Here is a 20,024-nt window from a genome sequence, read left to right as displayed (position 1 = left end):
TGTAATGATATTGGATTGCACCAATAACAACCATCACAGCTATATTTTTTATCGTAAAACTAATAGAGCTGGAAAGATGTAGGTGAAGATGGCCCATATATTGTAGAGATGGTTTAATATACCACGCTATAGTCACATAAGACATGGATGTAAGGCTGCATTATTGAAATGAGGCAGAACAGGATTACTGAAATCTTTCACCAGTGATCACAAGCTCCATTTTAAGCATATATATGGATGCAGCTTGCTGCCTGATCTCATGGTCTTTTTCCTTTCATCTTCTTCCCCCTCTGTGGACCTCGCCATCTTTTTTCCTCTTGACTGATACACCCATTTCCTCCTCTTCCTTTGTCAAGATATCGCTTGTTACCCATCCCTCTCCTGTTCCCACATTTCCTCTGTGGTGCGCTCCAGCCACTTCTTCTTGAGCAACATCTGCAAACTCCTTACCTGCACAACATCTTGTCCAGACCCTGGTACTGTCTTGCCTAGACTATTGTAACTCACATTTGGTCTCCCTACCGACACTATCCGCCCGCTCCAGCTTCCAGGATTCGGAGTCTCACCTTTCATCATTGTTCACAAGCATTTCTTTGCCTCCTTTTCTGCTACAGGCTCTCTGTCAATGCATGCCTCTGATTCAAAATCCTAGTTCACATCTGCCATTGTGTCAGCCAAACAGCTCATGTCTCTCTTCGGTCTCTTTCTTCTCTCTACACAGCCTCTTGCCCTTTTCACTCCTCTTCCATCTAGATTAGGTGTGCCCAGTCCTGGTCCTGCAGAGTTGGTGTGCCTGCAGGTTTTTAAGGTTTCTTTTAAGCAGCAGTCCGTTTAATTGGTCTCTTACTTCAGAGCCCATTTGTTCTCCTCCTTCATGCCTCAGTGGACTGATCTACCTAGAAGAAACAGGAGAATGTTTGATAACTCTTATACTGTACTACGCTAGCATGTAGTTTTCAAACTGTAAGTAGAACTTGCTAAATTCACATATGAAACACATATTCTTACCATTTCATTTTATGGCCCAATGTGTTATTCTCACAGCGTGTGCCAGCCTTATTTTCATTATCCATCCATCCATTTTCTAACCACTTTGTCCCATTCAGGGTAAGGGGAAAGCTGCAGCCTTTCCCAGCAAGCAACAGGAGCCAGGCAAGATACAACCAGGACAGGACACGGGTCCATCACTAGGCGTGCACAGGTACGACCAAACACAGATTCACACCAGGGGCAGCTTTCCCAGAAGACAATTAACCGAACAGTCTTTGGACTGTGGGAGAAAACCAGATTACCCCAAGAAAACCCTTGCAAACTAGGGAAGAACATGCAAGCTCCCCATGCACCCTAGGGCCCCAGCACTGCGAGGCTGCAATGCTAACACTGTGCCACCATGCCTCCACATTGTCATTTTATTAATTTACTTTTACTGTTTTCTGTACCTGTATACCTGCTCCTTGTACTTACACATAATGTAAATTTCATACAGCTTAAAAGCTAACCTGAATAATGTTGTCAGCTAAACAAGTAAAGATAATACAGTTACTTAAAACAATGGAGCAGGCACAGAACAAAAGTGACCTGGCCTCCCCAGCACAGGCTCTTTAAAAAAAGAATTAAAGGAGACATACGAAATAATTAGATTTTAAAACATTGCAGGTGTGGTCTTGCAGAGTCAGGATATTTGCAACAACACATTTAATAGTATCCAAAATGTAATTATGAACACTAATATTTTGTTTGTTTTTGAGGAGGACGTTTTTCAGATGCACCAGAGTTTGTTCCTTTAAATGCCAGAGCCCCCAGTTTCTCAACAGTCCTGTACTGTATTTCTGATTCTTAATTACCAGCAGAGGGCACACTGTTCCTTTTTCCTGACTCCTCTGCCTCCCGCTTGATTCGACAGCTAGAAAACAGGGAGAAATAGTTCACTTAAGACATCCGTTTGCTGGGTGTCATTAGAAGACAGTTTGTACTGTATTTCTTTTTATCTGTAATTTCATTTATTAAGTGTTATGACCAAACTCAGTCGAAAAACTTCTTTCTTTCTTTATATGTAAAACCAAATCAGATGCTGCGTATCTCATCTCAAACATATCCAAATTGTTTAAGAACCTTCAATTGTTTTAGAAATGTGCAAAACGAAATGCCTAATCAGGTTAACATTGCAGATTATTTTAGCAGAGAGCAGGTGTGAATGTGTATTACACTGCCAAGCATATAGCAAAGTCACAATATAGGTTGAAAAGTGGAAAGTAAATAAAAAGTAAATCCCTGTGGAGATTGTCCTCAGACTTCTATGGGAAATCCTCATCTTTCTTTGCACAAATCCAATATACACACATTGGATTCGTATTGATTTCAATTTAGATACGGACTCAAAAACCCTCTCAAGATACCCCCCGAACTAGACAATTACTAATGTAGATCCCATTCACAAAAGGGTTGACACGCATTTTCGTTCAGTTCTATCACACTCCAAATCAAGTCAAACTGCCCAAATTATGCTGCAGCAACAAAAGTTCTTTGTCTACAGTATGTATTTGCTCTTTAGGCGCCCACCTTAACAATTTTTTAGTTCCTTTTAGAAAGGGGGAAGTGAAACACAGCCTGTAAGTTCTTTTTCTTGTGCTCCTCCCACTATTTAAACAGCAGAGTTTCGGACAGGTAGAGAGCATGGCATTTATCAGACGTGTTGTGTTTCACGTTGCTTCCCTATCTGAAGTTAAAAGCCTCTCGTGTTATTTGTCAGATAAGACAGTCCGCAGCTTGGACTCGGGCTGGAGAAAACAGCTCATTTTGCAATCTGCTGTGATATAGCTTTTCTAATGCACTGTGGCTTAGGGAGCCTTGGCTCTTTGTCATCACATTTTCTGCGCTGGCTCTCATTGCAAACATCACTAAAGCAGGGCTTTTACTATGGGTCACGGCACCGGGGGATCTGCAGGGCTGCTGCACAAACACTGACACCTAGCATTGCTGGCTTGCTGCAGACCTCCTGCGCATCCCTTGATCTTTTAGTAAGTGCTGTCGCCTTCCAGGTCCAGGTTTTCTGCTAGAGATACAGTATAAAATGCTGTCAGACTGGGAGATGGGTCAAGCATCCAAAAAGCTGTGAATTCAGATCCAACAAGCTGGGGCAGAACAGTCTGAGCAGAAGAACAGAAGTCCTTAAAATAATGACACCAAGGTTTCTATAGGCATGTCCTAATGGCAACATAGAAATGTATGCATAGAATGTTTAGAAACTGCTTTTAGAAGTCTACAGGTCACCTATAGGTTATATTTGTAGAGGGATGGCCATCAGAATCCTTTCTTGATAAAAGGTTCTGCCATGAATTTCAAATCATCTGGCTTGGTGTCATACTGTACATACACTTAATCTCACCGTGCTCCTGTACTGTGCTATATTACCTATAGCACAAAATAGGACAAAAGGAGAAACTGACCCTGGATAGCTTATAAGACATAATCACAGGGCTTTGACATTAAGCAAGCCAAATTTGCAAAATCTGCTAGATTGGGAATAAATGTGCTCTTTTTGGAAGATGTTTGCAAGACACAGGACATTACATAAAATGCATTCTATCACAGTGGCACTGAAAAAAGGAGAGTATGGGGAAAGGAAGACATAATTTACCATTATAATTGTCTGGCTGCTGTAAACACATCAATTAAAGGGTTGTTGAGCCAGCATTTCTAAGCTCCTTAAAATAATTTGGATTTTTTTTGCAGAGAAGAAACTCAGAGAACCATAATATAAACCATTGCTATGGAAACCTGACAGTTAAAATAGCTTAATTAGAAGGGCGTCAATCAAGTGAACAGTTATTTGTCAAGTGTGCAAGGCAAACTTTAAAGGCTATGACTGGGGACTGTTCTCAACAACAGGAAGTGTCATATGGGGGAGCAAGAGATGATTTGGATAGCTTTCGGTTGGAAGATGGACAGTAATTAATCACTGCAGAGAAGTTTAAAATAACTGAGATAGTATTGGCCGAATATACAGTATGATCTGTAATTTGCAGGAGCAAATGACATGGAGCCCCAGTTCCTGAGAAGGGACCTTGTCCCTCCTAGCTCGCTGTCTTGACACAGAGCCCATTAGTGTGTGTGCTCTGCGAATCTCTTCATCTCTACCTAATTACACAGCTCCTGTGTCTCTTTGCTGTTTGAACAGTACCAGAGGAAAATGATAACCTTGTAGGCAGCAAGAAATGGCACTGTAAGATATTGAGAACATATGGAAAGGCCAGACATGAAGCTCAGATACACAAAGATAGGGCAGGCTCCTCAGTGCTTCTCAGACTACTCCAGCGTAGTTATGAGAAGGGGGTCTTTACTTTTTCGTGCTAACATAATGCAGGTCCATCATTTTTCAGCCTCAAAAAAAAAAAGATGGCATTAAAATTGTCTTTTTGATCTGGAATAAAACTTCAACCCATATCATACATGAGAAGAGCCTATTTCAAGTACTTTAGTTGATTGCAGAATAACATAATGTGCGGATCAAATAATACATATTAATATCCAACATTTAAATGTAGTTTGTACAGCGAATTCTGTTCTGGGGATATGACAGTGGTCTAATTTGATAATAGATTATGGACAGCGGAGTACTGGTGATCAGATTGACGTCACTATAATTGTGTTTTCTGAAGTCCCTCAGGACTGGGCCAGGAAGAGAGGCCCGAGGTGAATGTGATACGGTGAATTTGTCGAGAAAGGTTTGGTAACAAATGTGTTACACCCACACCCCCCCACTACCTACCACCCCCATCTCCAGCTCACAGTTCTTTAAACTCCCTGACCTGCGTCTCCCTGCAGCCTCCCTGCTGGCACGATTAATGAGCTCTTTTTCCTCCAGGAGCGCAGTCGCATGTGTGACCAGAGGAAGTGTGCCGGGTTATTGGGCCCTCTCCATCATCGGCACGGGGTTCATTATCTGCTTGACTAACCCTGATGTGACGGAAGAGGGTTTGAATGGAATTAATAATCATGGTCATGGAGGTTCCTTGACACTCTTGTGTGTAGAGTCTCACATTCTCTTCTGTGAGAGAGGAGCAGTGAAACACCTCACTCTGTGCGTCTCTATTGCCTTGTTAAAGGTGGAACAAAATTCTCTTGTTACTTGTTGCCCTGCAAAGTCACCTTCAGGTAATTCAGAATTGTGGAATTCCAACTGCACAGATGAATTCCATGATCCTCCTCTTCAAAGCATCTGCTGACTAGGTCTGAACAGCAGACGTGGGTCTCAATTAAAATATTACTATCAAACCCTCTTTACCATAATGAAGTGTGGCTTATACAGTAATTGTTTGCCGGTACACATAACGTAGTCCCATGTCTATTAGCATTGTATCATTCTGAGTGGCCAGGGGTATGACAGGCTCATCCAAAGTGGAAAGTTAAAAGGCAAAACACTGTGTACCCAGCTGCAGATTAAGTTTGCACAAATGCACAACCGGTGCAACCGATTGTAAATTGATTGAAAAGGTTAAAGTGAGGTAGTACTTTTGTCATCTAATTTTGTCATCCATTTTCCAACTGCTTCTTCTAATTCAGGGTTGCAGGGGAGCCAGGTCCTATCCCTGCAAGCAATGGGTGTAAGGCAGGGTATACCCTGGACAGGAACCAGTCCCTTTCAGGGCAAACAGACACAAACACACACCACAGCCAGTTTTCCCAGAAGTCAATTAACCTACCAGTATGTTTTTGGACTGTAGGAGGAAACAGGAGCACCTAGAGAAACCCCACAGGTACATATAACGAACGAGCAACATATATGAGCCCCCCAGATCCAAAATTGAACCCAGGGCCTCAGCACTGCAAAGTAGCAATGCTAACTAGTGCGCAACCACGCTGCTCGGCAGTTTTGTCCTGGCTTAGTTGAAAAAAAAAGCACACAGAACAAGACACCATCCTTCAGTACTCCCAGACATACAGTATGATGCAAACCTTGCAGTCTTCACTGGGACTTGCCACTTCTGAACTACAGGGGTCTGTCTAACTGGTCCTGCCTAGCAGAGTCAGTGCCATAGCAACCCCAGTTTGCTATCAATTAAAAGGTCATTTTTCCTGGACTGCTTTCACTTCTCCAGGGATACACAACTCTCACACCTGCTGGGGCTTTACGCTGAGGTATGATAACTGTAATGCAGGTTTTAGCATTCAGTGTGGAGGTCCACATTTGCTTAATGAATTTAGTGAGATGTTATGTGTGGTTTTAAACACAAACATGACGCAAGTAAGATATTAACAAAGGGATGCAACCACTTTACAGGGTAGCATTACCAATGTTTAATTCTGATCTGTAATCTACGTAGCTTTAAATGTGGAATTGCAAATAATCAGAATTGTTTCATTATGGAACAAACGCATTTGTAAAATCTTGATGTTCTTGTTGTCACAGATCTTGTTGTTCTTGCATCAAAAATAAAACAACTAATCCAGCTAACATTGAGCCACTGTGTCTATTTATACTGATACACTATCTTGTTAATGGCTTATTCAACAGAAAGTTACAACAGAGTTCAAAACCGTATGTGCAAAAAGCAGAAAAAGTCACATATTAATCTACGTTGCATTGCCTTTTAATGCCTTCATAATAAAATGGAATAATTGGGGAACTCTATTAATCTCTTTCAAAATACGAGCGAAGAAACTACAGAAATAAAAGGAAAGTTTGCCTGCTTTATAGAAAGAAATGAAAACCTTAAACTAACTAATCACATAGTTCAATTCTAGGATCATGATAAAGGTTTGCATGCCCTGCGTTCTATAAGAAGTCATTCAAATATTGGTCATACTTATCATTCTTACAGAATTAATTAATACCCCCTTTACAATGATTTTTAAACATCTTTAGACTTTCAAATGGCTCAAGTGTTATCTTGGAACTATAAAAAAAGGTTTCCAAGACCAAACAGAGATTTCAAATCACATAAGGCAGACAGATTTTTCAAATGACTGACTCATCTGACATTTCCAACAAGCTGTGAATTCAATCACAGTAAAACTGCACTGACCTACAACTTTTCTCTTATGCATCCAAAAGCAGTGGCTTAAAATATGCTACATTTCCTTTAACAAACACATAGTTTTTAATACTTATTTTAGATATTAAATTGTTCTATACAAAAAGCTGTCTTTATATGGATTCTGGTTTTAAATTCACCCTGCAGCAACTATTGGGGTGATCTGGAGGAGCTTTTCTGCTGTCCAAGGAAGAAGTCACAACACCAAATAATTTCTATTTCCACCATAACTGCATTTCAAAAGGTGATTTGTAGTACACAATCGCAAAAGTACTTAATACTCTTCTTATGTCAGGTGTGATTATCTGTTGCATCTCTTTTCTGTAGAAAAGAATAGTCCCACAAAAAAAAAACATTTCAATTATCATTGTTTTTTAAAGGAAGTAATTGTTTTTTTTACAGGATATTAACTAGATAACCTCTGTCTGAAGTAAGCATCCCTTCTTCTGGTTATTCATCTGCTAGACAGATGATCCAATTAAAAACCCCTTTTTCATGTTCCTCAGTCTTATTGCCTGTTGCTCCCTGTGCCACAGTTCCTCAGTGTTGTTTTAGTGTAGCAGTAAGTGCAATTCAAGCAGGCTGCAGTTTGCCTTCTTTTATGTGGAACAGCTAGTGCATAATTTGAGTGTAAAATAACAATGAAATCAATGTGTTTTTTTATAATTGGAGAATTGTATCTCAGAGCAGGTTGCAATGATTCATTCTAAAGCAGCATGTAGTAAAGGTACATTACAAAGGGCATTAAAGAAAATATAACAAAGTCATCTGCCAAAATAAATTGTGTAACGAACTATAAGGTAAAGGACTCGAGCTTTTCAGAGGCTACACGCTAGAGAAGCTTGTCTCTAGCTGCCCATAAATTCACAAGGTACATTTTTGTTTTGCTAACACACCATTAACGCACCATTGAAGATCACTTCAATGTTTCATGCTAGTCACCCAAAAGAACAGGTAGGGAAAGTATTCACAAGTGTCCAACGAAACACAAAAAGAAGCACGAAATTACAAGTGGAGAGAACTGTCTGCAGAAGCTCATGTTTTCTGTGACAGCTCTATCCCCCTCTGTCTCAGACCTGCAGAATTGGAGCTGTAAAATTTTAAGAGCACAGTGCTCTTCCCTGAGCATACTTTGAATTCTAATCACAGCGAAGCAAGCAATAGAATGCTGTAAATGGTGCAATATTTAGGTATGGGATTCACGCAATAAGATCGGTATTTAAAAAAAGATGCTACTGTATATAGGGGATTTGTTCTCACGCAACTGTGCCTGTACCTCTGTTCCAAACTTTACCCTCTTTTCCATTAAACCCTCCTTCCCCTTTTCATTTTTCAGTCACGGTCATGCTCGCTTTCCCACCTGTGCTCTGTATTAATGCACCTGTCTTCATCCTATTGTCATCTGTCTTTGCCTCCTTCGTCTAACTCCCACCCCCTCTTGCGTTTTCACCTACTCTCCCTTCTCTCTCTCCCTCCAGCTCCCTCTCTCCTCCACTCTTTTCTCCTGCTGTCACTGCAGTAATGTGCTTGCAGCCTGTAGCCCCCTTCTTCTCATCAGATCTAGTCGTCCCTCAAGACAGCCCCGGCTGTTGGGACTATGCAGCAGAGCAGACAGAGCTGCAGACCACAGGACCGATGGACAGAAACCCTTGGGTGTAAAGGTAAGAGCAAGGATTTTTTAAAGCTATTTAAAACACAGCAAAAACTGGCTGAGAAAAAGGGGATCCAAATCAAATACTTGCGATTAGAACAGATTTCAAGACTATGAACTCAATACATAACACAAACACAGAGCCTGCAAGTTACTGAACTTAGCTTTCGTCTTAAAAAGCTCTCAGATATACAAATTGCTTCTGTGTTGTCCTGTTTGTACAGCTCCTTTGCCTTATTTCTTCCATTTCCTCAAAAATAATCTCTTATTTCTTCCATTGTCAGAATCTTGTTTATGTTTTCAGAACGCAGAATCTTTAGTCTTCATCAAAAAATGCCTATTTAAAACAGAGACTTATGCAGAAGAGTGTAATGCACCACAGTCGGATTTATGCAGTTGCTGTAATCTACAGTCTGAAAAATCAGCATTTTAAAAAAATAAATTACGTTTTAATCACACTCACCACAGAATGTTAGCAAATTTTTGTCCAAATTAAAAAAAGAGAAAAAGTCACTTAAAGGTAGACACCAAAGACACAGACGGTTATCTCTTTTCAGTCTTCCTCACCTTTCTCTGCCAGTGCCCATCTATTTGTATGGTATTACTCTTGAGTCATCACCTATTTTCAATCCCAATTGTTTCAGGATGACTTCTGAATAATTTAAAAGGTTCTGCAAGCAGGGGCTGAAATAATGACACTGTGATCAAGCTTCAGTGGTTTGAAGACTTTATAAAACGGGTTTGCCTTTTCTAGTCAAAGCTATATTCCCTCAGAGAGCTAAAGATCAATAAATTTGCACTTTAAAGCTTCAGATTTATTATTGCCAAAGTATCAATGAAATCAATTAATGATGTAATTAAACCAAGTGCATATCTATGTATAAAATAAACTTTTACCTATGCAAATGACTCTTTCTGTGCACTGAAGATCAGTTTTGAATTAACATCTGCAAATCTACTCAGCTTGTATTGTTGCATTGATACACTGACATTGATAAGACTGAATCCATGAATCACTTTTGAGTTTCATTCTTGCATGCCAAAATATCAACTACATCTTCTTAGACAAAGCAGCTGCCAAGACCTCAGCGTTATGGCATTGGAATGAAGCAGTGAACCAACTGTAAAATCTCAGCATAACACCAGTTTTTCAAGACACCCAGTCAATTGTCATTAAATGTAGGCTATAACAACAGTAGCAAATAATGAACTATCAGATTTGTTGATCAATGTGGCAGCTCTTTGTACTAACTTAATTGTGAGAAAGCTAGCTTTGGTTTGCTTGTCTTTAAATCCCAAGACACTTAACTGAAAAGCTAGAGTATCTCATTAACTGGGCTTTAGTGTTTAAAGCATATGAACCAAATGTTTGTGTTTCAATGGAAGAAAACATTTTCTAGACATGCATGAATTGCAGATACTGACCTCACATAATGTCTGGAACCTTCCTGCCCTAAAGATCTTGTTTTGCATGTCAACATTCATCATAATAACAACCTGTTATGACCACAGACATAAAACCACCTGAAAGACTGTGAAACATGCAAGAGTTATAGTCTGTCTGAGGGATTTGACCGAGTATTGACCGACTGCTGGTACAGACTACATGTTCCTTTGTGCTAGGAATACTATATATATAGGTATATTTACAGTATATAGGTAATACATCTAAGAATGCAATTTCATTAAAACAAAAATGTTAATTCTACCTGGTAAAAGGTTCTCTTATTATTAGTTTGTTTAACTATAATATCTGCAAAAATGTAACTGGCTTTGTCTGACATTTTATTAAGAAGTGGGGCCCTTGCCTAACTAAAAGTACAGCATTGTCAAAATAAAATGCTAAATCAGCCCACTGTTTCAAACTGAAAGCAGAAAGAATCTTTCTTATGTCATGCATCCAAGTTAAAACCAATCAGTGAGTTCTGAAAATAGATGATTAAGGAAAGCATGAATGTGTTTATAGTATATTTTCTTTTGATACAGCATGCACATGTTGCATTGAAAATACTGCATTGTAATGTGCTACCATACTGTCAAATTGCAACCGTGTTGTACATGTCAGTGTACTATCAGTGCAGGCTGTGTTGAGGCAGCCTGAAGTCACACATGTGTTGTGTGAGGTGTACATGTTTTAGGCAGTAAATTGTGACACATTTGGTGTGCAGCAGTAAAACATCCTTCACTTAAGTGCATTATCTCTGCTGGTTTGACCAGTAAGGAGGAGCTCCTGAACATAAAGAACATAAAACTTCTATTCCACACACACTTGACAATGAGTCGCCTGAGGCGGAAACGGTATTTGTTTTCATTTTGGAAAGTTCCCCAAAGCCCGTATGGTCTGCAAACAACACTCCTGACATCCTTCAGTACAGTATAGGTACAAACAGGCTCAGAGTGAAAAACAGGAAGGGACATATGAAGGTAAATGCTGAAATGGAGACTAGATGGAGCGATAAGGGACTGAACAGCTGAAGGGGAGAATTCTTGTCCACCCATCTGTTATCGTGAATGCTGCTCTAATTATCTCTGAGGCTCTTAGTCTGTATGTGCTCTTTCCCTTCCCCCCAAACCTCCTATTCTCATTGGCTAAACACAGTCAGCTCCATTGCACGTACACTCAAAAACATCATTTTTAAAATTTAGATTATAGAGGTAGTTGGTTGAGGCTTTTCTTCTAACCAGTACATTTCAGGCTGTAATCCCACATGGTCCCAAACTACAGGTTTTCCAAACATTAAATCAAAAATCTATATAAAACCCACAACCCACCCCATTTATTCTCAAGTCTGTGAGAACTCTTTATCAATATATCAATGTCCTGGGTGCTACTGTATGAGGAGCTTTCAAGAGGTCAACAATGTTGTCCTCCAGGTTGAGACACACAAAGCAACAAAGGAAACAGGGTGAAAAGGTGGAAAAACTACCAGGCGAAAAAACTGTACACATCAGTAAAAGGCAGTGACTGGTAGAAGGCCATCTGGCTCTGGTAGTCTTTAACTGACAGAAGGGACATTATGCCGTTTTCTGAAAGCTGACTGATAAAGCATTATAATGATGCAACAAATCATTAAGTTGCCATCAAAATGAGCAACACTCAACTGTCTCATCATCAGTTATTACATTACTGTATAACACATAAGAAAGATTGTGCACAAGAGGAGGACTTTCATGCACGCTATGCACAGCCCTGGTCCTGGAGAGCTCCAATCAAGTTATTCTCCCTGGTCACCGAAAAGTACCAGTTATTGAAAGATTAGGAGGACTTTTTTTAAGGCATAAAGGCACCAGTAAAGTTTCAAGTAAGCACTCGTCCTCAAGGGATGAAGGAAATGTTTAGATCCAAATGATCTCCATTAAAGTCATTGTAGGTGAATCATTCTAAGCCTTTAGAAACTGATAATTCACAGACATTAAAATATCTGCATTGAGTAACAACTTGTATTCATGTTATACACAGTAATATTGTAATGAGTAACAGGTTACGACTATAAACCTCTGGCATCCAAGTAATACAATATATCAGAATGTTTTAGGGTCAATATATGCAGGACACACTCTTTAATATGTAGATAACATTGATGTAAATTTATATATCAGGTTATATATTATATATCAAATTTATATTTTATATTATATAATAGATATTACAGATATTAAAATATCTGTATCTGCCTGTGGAACCTGCTTGGCCAGGTCCCTCCAGGTCGAGAGTTAAAGACCCCTGATGTAAATTTGTACTACAGTATATGTCACAAGGGAATACTGGAAATTTACATCAATGTTATCTACATATTAAAGAGTGTGTCCTGCACGTATTGACCCTGAAACACTCTGATATATTACTTGGAAGCCAGAGGTTTCCAGGCTTTACCTGTTTCTTCTTACAATATTACTGTGAGTAACATGAATCCAAGTTGTTACTCAAGGCAGCATTTCCTTATGGTAGGTATTCGTAGCTGTTCTATTTTGCAGCTAGCAAAGTCTTGAACTAAAAAAAAAAAATGGTGGTATCTGATTCCTCTCTTTCCCTCTTTTGTTTTTCTGTGGTTTAGCAGACTCAGAAAGGCCATGATCGCCCGGCCTAATGCCACGCTCACCAGCCCCCTGGGTGACACCAGGACCTCTGAGGACGTGCAGCGGTCAGAGTGCGTCTTGGGATTCTTCCCTGTCATTTACTACAGCGCCCTCCTGTGTGTTGGAATGCCAGGTACAGGCAGTCAAATTGCTACTGAAAAAATTCGCCCCCTGCTAATATAGGATAACACTGCCACGCACAAGCCAATTTCTAAGCTTACTCCGTTTTGTCAAGAAAACGGTTCATTAAGTGGATGGATGGATGGATCAATAGAGAAAAGGTTCAGATTTCTCCACTGTGCTTTGTACAAGGGCCCCCTTAAATTCATGGCTTTAAATCATTGCTTTGACACTTTAATTCCCTGTTCATCTGATGCCGAACACCCATCATCTCTTCCCATCAGGGCTTTGCATTTCTGCAGCCTGCTTTGCATTCTATCACTAGCTAGTTAAGAAATATGATTACTGCTTCCTTTGTGTGGCGTTTCAAACATAAGGTGATCTTATCACGGCGGCGAGTTCCACTAAGTGAATCAGTAATTCATTTCACTAGAAGCATCTTGCAGTTAATGAAATGTATCTTGTCCATGATCGTGTTCTCAGCCCTATTTGTTGTATTGGATATACAATTACTAGTACCACACATTTACCAAACTCTGGGTTTGGGCATTGGAGCTAATGGTGAAGCTGGAATTGACCCATCTGGATTTGGTTGTCTTAAGTTGCAGTTTTTGTGTTCTGTAGATGGTGACCTTTTGAAGCCAGCAGTAGGTGACCTACAATACGTGGGGCCTAGGGCATGATAGAAGTGAAATACACTTGTCAGACACATAGTGATGGCAAAAAAGCTCATGTCTGTAGGTTGAGCTACAGATTTGTAAAAGTACCCAGGGGATAATTGCTACTCAGGGATCAATGAGCCATGTTGTTGAAAAGGGGGAGGCTTGAATTAATATTCCACATCACAGTCTGTTACACATTTATGTTCTAAAAAGTAAATAGAATAAGAAAAATCTAATAATGCACCTCACCCTAAGAGAGTAAATTCACTTCTAGGACTTCGTCTGATTTGCTTTCCTTAGATGTGAACTTTTAATTACCAAAAAGACTTGTTAGAATGTGAATTTTCACAGCTCATACAAAATCAGTTCTAACACATTTTTATTTGTTTGAGGCCTTTTCCTATGCATTTCAGAACACCTGCTGGACTCCTCTATTTCATTTACACCATGTGGTTGTGATTCAATTTTTTTCAAATTGATATTGGCAAGCAAGATCTGCAGAGGCTGATGACCGGTGTGTCATCGTGTTTACCTTTCTCCGTCCTTCTCTTTTCTTGGACGATAGTGAACATCCTGACAGCGGTAGCTTTATCCCGACTGGCGTCCCGCACCAAGAAATCCTCATACCTGTATCTGCTGGCGCTGACGGCCTCGGACATCCTGACGCAGCTCTTCATCGTGTTTGTGGGTTTCCTCTTGGAGACTGCCATCTTCCACCGCAAGGTCCCCGAGCTGCTGCTGCACTCCGTCAGTGTGATGGAGTTCGCCGCCAACCACGCCTCTATCTGGGCCACGGTACCCCTCACTGTGGACCGCTATGTGGCTCTCTGCCACCCTCTGCTGCACCGGCAGATCAGCTACCCTGAGCGGGCCAGGAGGATCATCGGGACTGTTTTCATTTTGGCCCTGGCCTCTGGAGTTCCTTTCTACTGGTGGTCAGATGTGTGGAGGGTCAGTCATGCGCCCACCAAACTGGACCAGGTGCTCATCTGGACCCACTGCACCATTATTTACTTCCTGCCATGCAGCATCTTCCTGGTGCTTAATTCGCTTATCATCTACCACTTGAAGAGCCAGCACCGGAAACACTGTCACGAAGAGTGCCAGCAGCAGGTGCCCAAACGCCTGGGGAAAACCACCGCGATACTGCTGGCTATAACCTCTGCCTTCTCCGTTCTGTGGGCCCCGCGCACGATCGTCGTGATCTACCACCTCTACGTCTCCTCTGTCAACCGCAACTGGCGGGTGCATCTGGCCTACGACCTTGCCAACATGCTGGCCATGCTCAACACCGCCGTCAACTTCTTCCTCTACTGCTTCGTCAGCAAGCGGTTCCGATCGGCGGTCCGGGACGTTCTTTTCGGGCGGGGGGGTCCCTTGCCGCCGCACCTCCCCCTGCACCAGCACCAGGCTCCCTCAACCGCCTCACACTGCTCCTCGTCCTGCAGCTCCACGCGGTGTCCCAGCCGGGACGCTGGCCTGCCGCCACCCAAGAGGACAGCGTCCACGCAGTGACCACCAGCCCCCCCCCTTCCTCACCCTTCGTATCAAAGCACTGCAGCGCCGAGGATCCTGTGAGATCAGCGCCAGCAATCATCCATTGAGTGGCAATTGTTGTTGTTTGGCAATCGGCATTAGTATTCGTTTGTAATTAATTTAATGTTCGATGTAAATCAGAACACATTTCCATGATATACTTGGTACCCAAGCAATGGTGACATAAATGCCTTTTTACTACTGTCAATAGGTACAATCTGTACCTTAACATTTGTGTGCGCTATAAGTACAATTCACATGTACACTACATGCCTCAAGTTGTGTGTTCCTATAGAGGAACATGGACAACTCAGAATTTTGAGACATATACATCTTGTAGCAATATATTTGAATACAGTATTGATTTTTTTTAAAGGATAACAAAAGGTTTACTTATGACTAAGAGGGGTCTTATGTTAATTAATCAGTTTGTAGTTGCCCGATATTAAAGTGAAATTATATTTTAAAATAATCCTCTAAATGAATTTCAATTAAGCGTGTCAGCTTTTATTGATTCATAATCTACATCTTTCGGCGGAGTTTGGTTTTGCAGTTTTGGTCCAAAGTTTTCATGTCACCTGAATGTGTATGAGCACAGTGTTCAGCTCATTGGAAAATCCTTTACTAACTTTGGGAAACCAAGCTCCCTGGTTAGTGTTAAACAATAATTGATAGGTTTTTAATTCAATCAAGGCTTCAAAAATAATTAAAAGCTCTGCAGAAAGAATCAAAGTTACACAAGATAATAAGTCTTTCTGCAGATTAAATTGAATGGGATATTGACTTACTGTCACCAAACAAACGTCAGCCCCTGTTTGTAGGTTAGTTATCAATTCCTCTCCACTCCTTCTTTTGCAGAACGTCCAGACTTACAAATCTGTAAGCAGAGATAATAAAAAATTCTGGTGTAACTTTTTATTTTTTAAATGACCATTAAAGTCATATATTGACTAGTCATACAGTTTAGAAATCATTAAGTTCATATTGCTACATTTGTCTTTACTTTGGTATTCATGACAACTGTGTTTTTTTTTCATTTAAATGGTGAGTCACAGCTATTGCATTTTTTATTTTATTACTGACAGAAGGGAAAGGCAGAATCTGAGCTGCCTCACCTTATTGACCACAGGCTGACGATTACTGGGCTAGAGAAAATATCCTTCCCTTTTCCCACCCTGAGCTTTGTACCCTCCATTCCTGTCTGGGACAGAAAAAGCAGGTTTCCACTCCAATGGTAAATGTTATCCATCCGAACTGTCTTGACAGTACCTTGCATAATAATTCTCCATTTAAAAAAACAGTGCTAATGTAGGCAATACTGATCAAATAGCAAATTATTTAACATGTGTTCCATTATCTGAATTTAAAGCTAGTGCTGCTTAAATCTAAACCAGGGTGCAGTTGGATGATGGAAGGACTGTGATTAAAATCACAAATCAGGGAAGAGTACAGATGAAAGACATTTCAATTAGTCCCTGCGGGCTTTTCTGTACAGCCATTTCTATGGGTATGGCTTTGTATCCAGATGAATGCACAATACTAAAGCAACTGTGAGACACACCAATGTCAACTACAGACTAGACACTTTAGTATGTAGTGTTTTTATTAGGATGCTAGCTTGCTTTGGCACTTTAAAAGAATCTTCTGATAAGGATACCACCTAGAAAAAACATCTGATTTATTCATTCTCTGTGTTTTAATGTATAACATTTTTCAAGTGTCACTTGCATGTTATTATATCATTGTAAACTGGCTTTCTGGGGAAGTGATATTTAATTTGCAGTCATGCTGGATGTTTAACACATTTCCCTGCTGATACAACAATGATTCCCACTCAGGATTAAGGATTTGTAAAAAGCTCAAGATTTCTTCAACTGGAAACGTCAAAAACAATGTGTTGTGGCCTAGAAAAGAGATTATTAAGGCGGAAAATGTTGCATTATAATTTGATAAAATCCCCCTCAGAAAGCTCCATTTGGTGAATTTCTTCTTCTCTGATGTATCATAAATAATAAAAATATGCCCGATGTAATGTTAAAAAGCACAACATAGTTTATTTCTTCTAATATATGTGATTGTCAAAAATTAAGGATATTGCATGGATATTTTATTATTCACTATGTTTACAATGTAATTACATTATGTAACAAAGGCTGTCTCGTAAATCACTTTCATACAATTACACAGACATGCAGTCTTGCAGACATGCATGACATGCAATGACATGCAGTTAATTACACAATAATAACCACATAGTACACATTCATTAAATACATGGTTAGAAATACATTTGTTGTTTAAAGTTTGACCATTTAAAGTTTAGTTTTCCCAAAATTATATTAATAAATAAAATTACATAAACAGGCAACAAGGGAGAGTCCAACGTTTGTGTTAGTTAGACTATTGTCTGCTAATTTCACTGCATTTCTGAGAAACAGAGGAAATTTCTATTTGGAAATGTCAAATTGTTTTCAATGACCAGTGTTAGCCTACTAGGGTTCTCACCTATCATTTTAAATAAAATGAGTTACAGTGCTGAACATTCACACTGCATACCGTATGGATAATACAAAATACAGCCTAAATGTTTTGTGAATCTGCTTTGCTGTCTTCAGCCACAGAGACAGTGAAGCAATTTGAAATGTGTGTCTGGCTTCTCATTTGCACTTAAATATAGTGTGTGTTTATTGATGTCAACACTGCCAGCAGCCAGGCAGATTTAATAACTGCAGTAAGGGGGTACAGTTTGAACATCAGATTACAATTGACTCTCTGGGGACTTCATAAAGAAGTAAATTTGTGGGACTACAGTGAACAGCAAGGTGTAATGTCTCGACTAGTCTTCTGAAATTGTTTTTGCAAATGTTTTAATGTTCTCAAACCCTTGCCTTTATTGCACTCTAGTTTCAATGAAGGCCTTCAAACAACATCTAAGCTTTTTTTGTATTTATTTTGTTAGAGGCACCAAAAATGTTAAAAGTCGCTAATATTCATTCTTTCATTTATTTTTTTACTGATGCAAAGAAAAGTGGATCTTTCATATTGTGTTCACGATGAAAACTAAACAAAGGAGGTCTGCGAACACATGAGCCAACAGAACCCAGGACCTTTACAGAGTTTCAGGGTAATGGGCAACAAAACAGAATGAGTTACGTATTCTGTTAATACGGCTCTGTGAGATATACTTCTGTGTTCTGTAGTTCCCTTAAGAGACACTAAGGATCACCATGGATTAAAACTTGAAATGTCACACAAATAGCACAGGTTTATTAAAAGCAGGTCTGTGCCTTGAAGGCCCAGCTCTTTCTAAAAAATAAAATCCAAAACATCTCAAACTCAGGAAGAGAGGAATCATAAAGATCACAATAAAAACGCATGGGGGTAAAACCTGTAAACCAAGTTTCCTTTAAGAAAACTGTCTCAATAGTTACAGACAAATCACAAGATAAAGATCAAGCTTTTTCTGATGTATCTGGCATTAAACCACTTGGCTTGAAGGATGAGTGTCTGGCAATGTGGACAAGGTACAGTAGTTATACCTTGTTAACTACATTATGACTTTCCTAAATTCCAGACATTAATACAAACTGTCAAACAATATAAAGTGATTAATGACAGTCTACTGTAATGCAGCCTTAACAGAACGTTTTAGAATAAAGATGTACAGAGCAATGCTGCCCATCACTTAATATACTGCATTAAGATTTTGTTTCACTTCTTAAGATTTACTTCTTTCCTGAAGTATCAGCAAATTATGGGAACTTTATAACAGAACGGGTCGCAACCTTCAGGACTGAAATGAAACTAAGGCTAAATTCAGGCTTGGTCAAGTATCTGATTACAACAAGTCTAATTTAATAAAGTCGACACAGTATCCTTCAGTTTCCACTCTCTTTTTCAAGCCTCAGTATGGTGTCCAGGGACACCCTGCTGTAGGATGTGCCATTCTTCAGAGCAGACTACCTGGACATTAAAGATGTCTACAGAACCAGGCTACCGAACAGGAGTGTTATGTTCGGTTTACCCACTGGGTAAACATCCTGGCTGAATCAAACTCTGGGTTTGTGCAATCTGGTCTTTCTTAAAGCTCTTCTTTAATTTAAATGATAAAACAAAATTTCACAGATAATATTTCACAGCCCTTGAAATGTTTCACTGCAATGGCTGCTGGTACAGAATGGATGTTGTGTGTCACTCAGGTAGAAACTGCACCCTACTGCTGGGAGAAGCGGGTCCCCTCCTATACATGATCCTACTGGATGAAAACTCTATATCAATGTAAGAATTTATTCTTATATTTTTTTGTTGTGAGAACTAGTTTGCTTTTCAAAGGCTATAGAGTTATGTTAGAGATATTAGTGAAAGCATATAAGACTATAAGGACTGGATTAGAGATCTTAATATTCTGCTAGAATGTGGGGGAAAGGCATAGTAACTTGGTTTAGGCTGAGATTCATGGTAATTTTCCCACCTGGGAGTGCTTGGGCAAAATTCAAATATAGTGACATTAACCATGTACCAGCCTGCACCACAAGATGGAGATAAAGACCAAATTTACTGGTACCTACACCTCCAGAAACACGATACATGCAAAAATGTGTTTACTGCCTTTCAAAATCTATTTGGGATCCAGAAATACACGAAAGTGCAAACCACACAATTGACTAAAGTGCAACATCAAAGACCTGTTGTCAAAATAGCATTAGTTTACGTTTAAAGGGAATAAAATTGACAGAAGCTGCTATATCTATATTATTTTTACCTCTTCACTCCTCCGATTTTCGTGACAGCGAAAACACTAAGATTTATGTGCTGGCTTGGAGCAGACCAATGCACAACTATAGTGCAATTACACTCACTGAAATGCACAACGCTCAAACGCTATAAATATAAAACAATGTCGACACCGTGATGACCGTTTTGCGAGCACTGATACGATGCATA

General features: G+C 39.8%; 1 protein-coding gene and 1 long non-coding RNA gene across 3 annotated transcripts in view; one reads left to right on the top strand and one right to left on the bottom strand.

The window, feature by feature from the left end:
- Positions 1–20,024, bottom strand: part of LOC138241280 (uncharacterized) — a 22,362-nt gene continuing 2,338 nt past the window's right edge. For both annotated transcript variants that reach the window (XR_011190495.1, XR_011190496.1), the window contains exons 2-4: positions 15,869–15,957; positions 1,845–1,903; positions 1–896 (exon numbers count right to left, since the gene is read on the bottom strand). This is a non-coding gene — a long non-coding RNA (uncharacterized lncRNA). The remainder of the gene's footprint in view (positions 897–1,844; positions 1,904–15,868; positions 15,958–20,024) is intronic.
- gpr142 (G protein-coupled receptor 142) lies at positions 8,537–15,742 on the top strand. The gene is made up of 3 exons (XM_015356641.2): positions 8,537–8,695; positions 12,741–12,895; positions 14,110–15,742. The coding sequence occupies exons 2-3, from the start codon at positions 12,757–12,759 to the stop codon at positions 15,057–15,059; spliced, it is 1,089 nt and encodes a 362-aa protein (XP_015212127.2). The 5' UTR covers positions 8,537–8,695; positions 12,741–12,756; the 3' UTR covers positions 15,060–15,742.

Source organism: Lepisosteus oculatus, chromosome 9 (genome assembly GCF_040954835.1).
Source record: "Lepisosteus oculatus isolate fLepOcu1 chromosome 9, fLepOcu1.hap2, whole genome shotgun sequence".
NCBI lineage: Eukaryota > Metazoa > Chordata > Actinopteri > Semionotiformes > Lepisosteidae > Lepisosteus > Lepisosteus oculatus.
Note: the sequence above shows the minus strand (reverse complement) of the source record. Positions and strands in the feature narration are given on the sequence as shown.

What these genes read in the sequence shown, in the direction of transcription:
- gpr142 (XM_015356641.2), top strand. Translation starts at nt 12,757, where the DNA reads ATGATCGCCCGGCCTAATGCCACGCTCACCAGCCCCCTGGGTGACACC. An exon ending in CCTGTGTGTTGGAATGCCAG is followed by an intron (nt 12,896 to 14,109) that starts GTACAGGCAGTC and finishes CTTGGACGATAG; the next exon opens with TGAACATCCTGACAGCGGTA.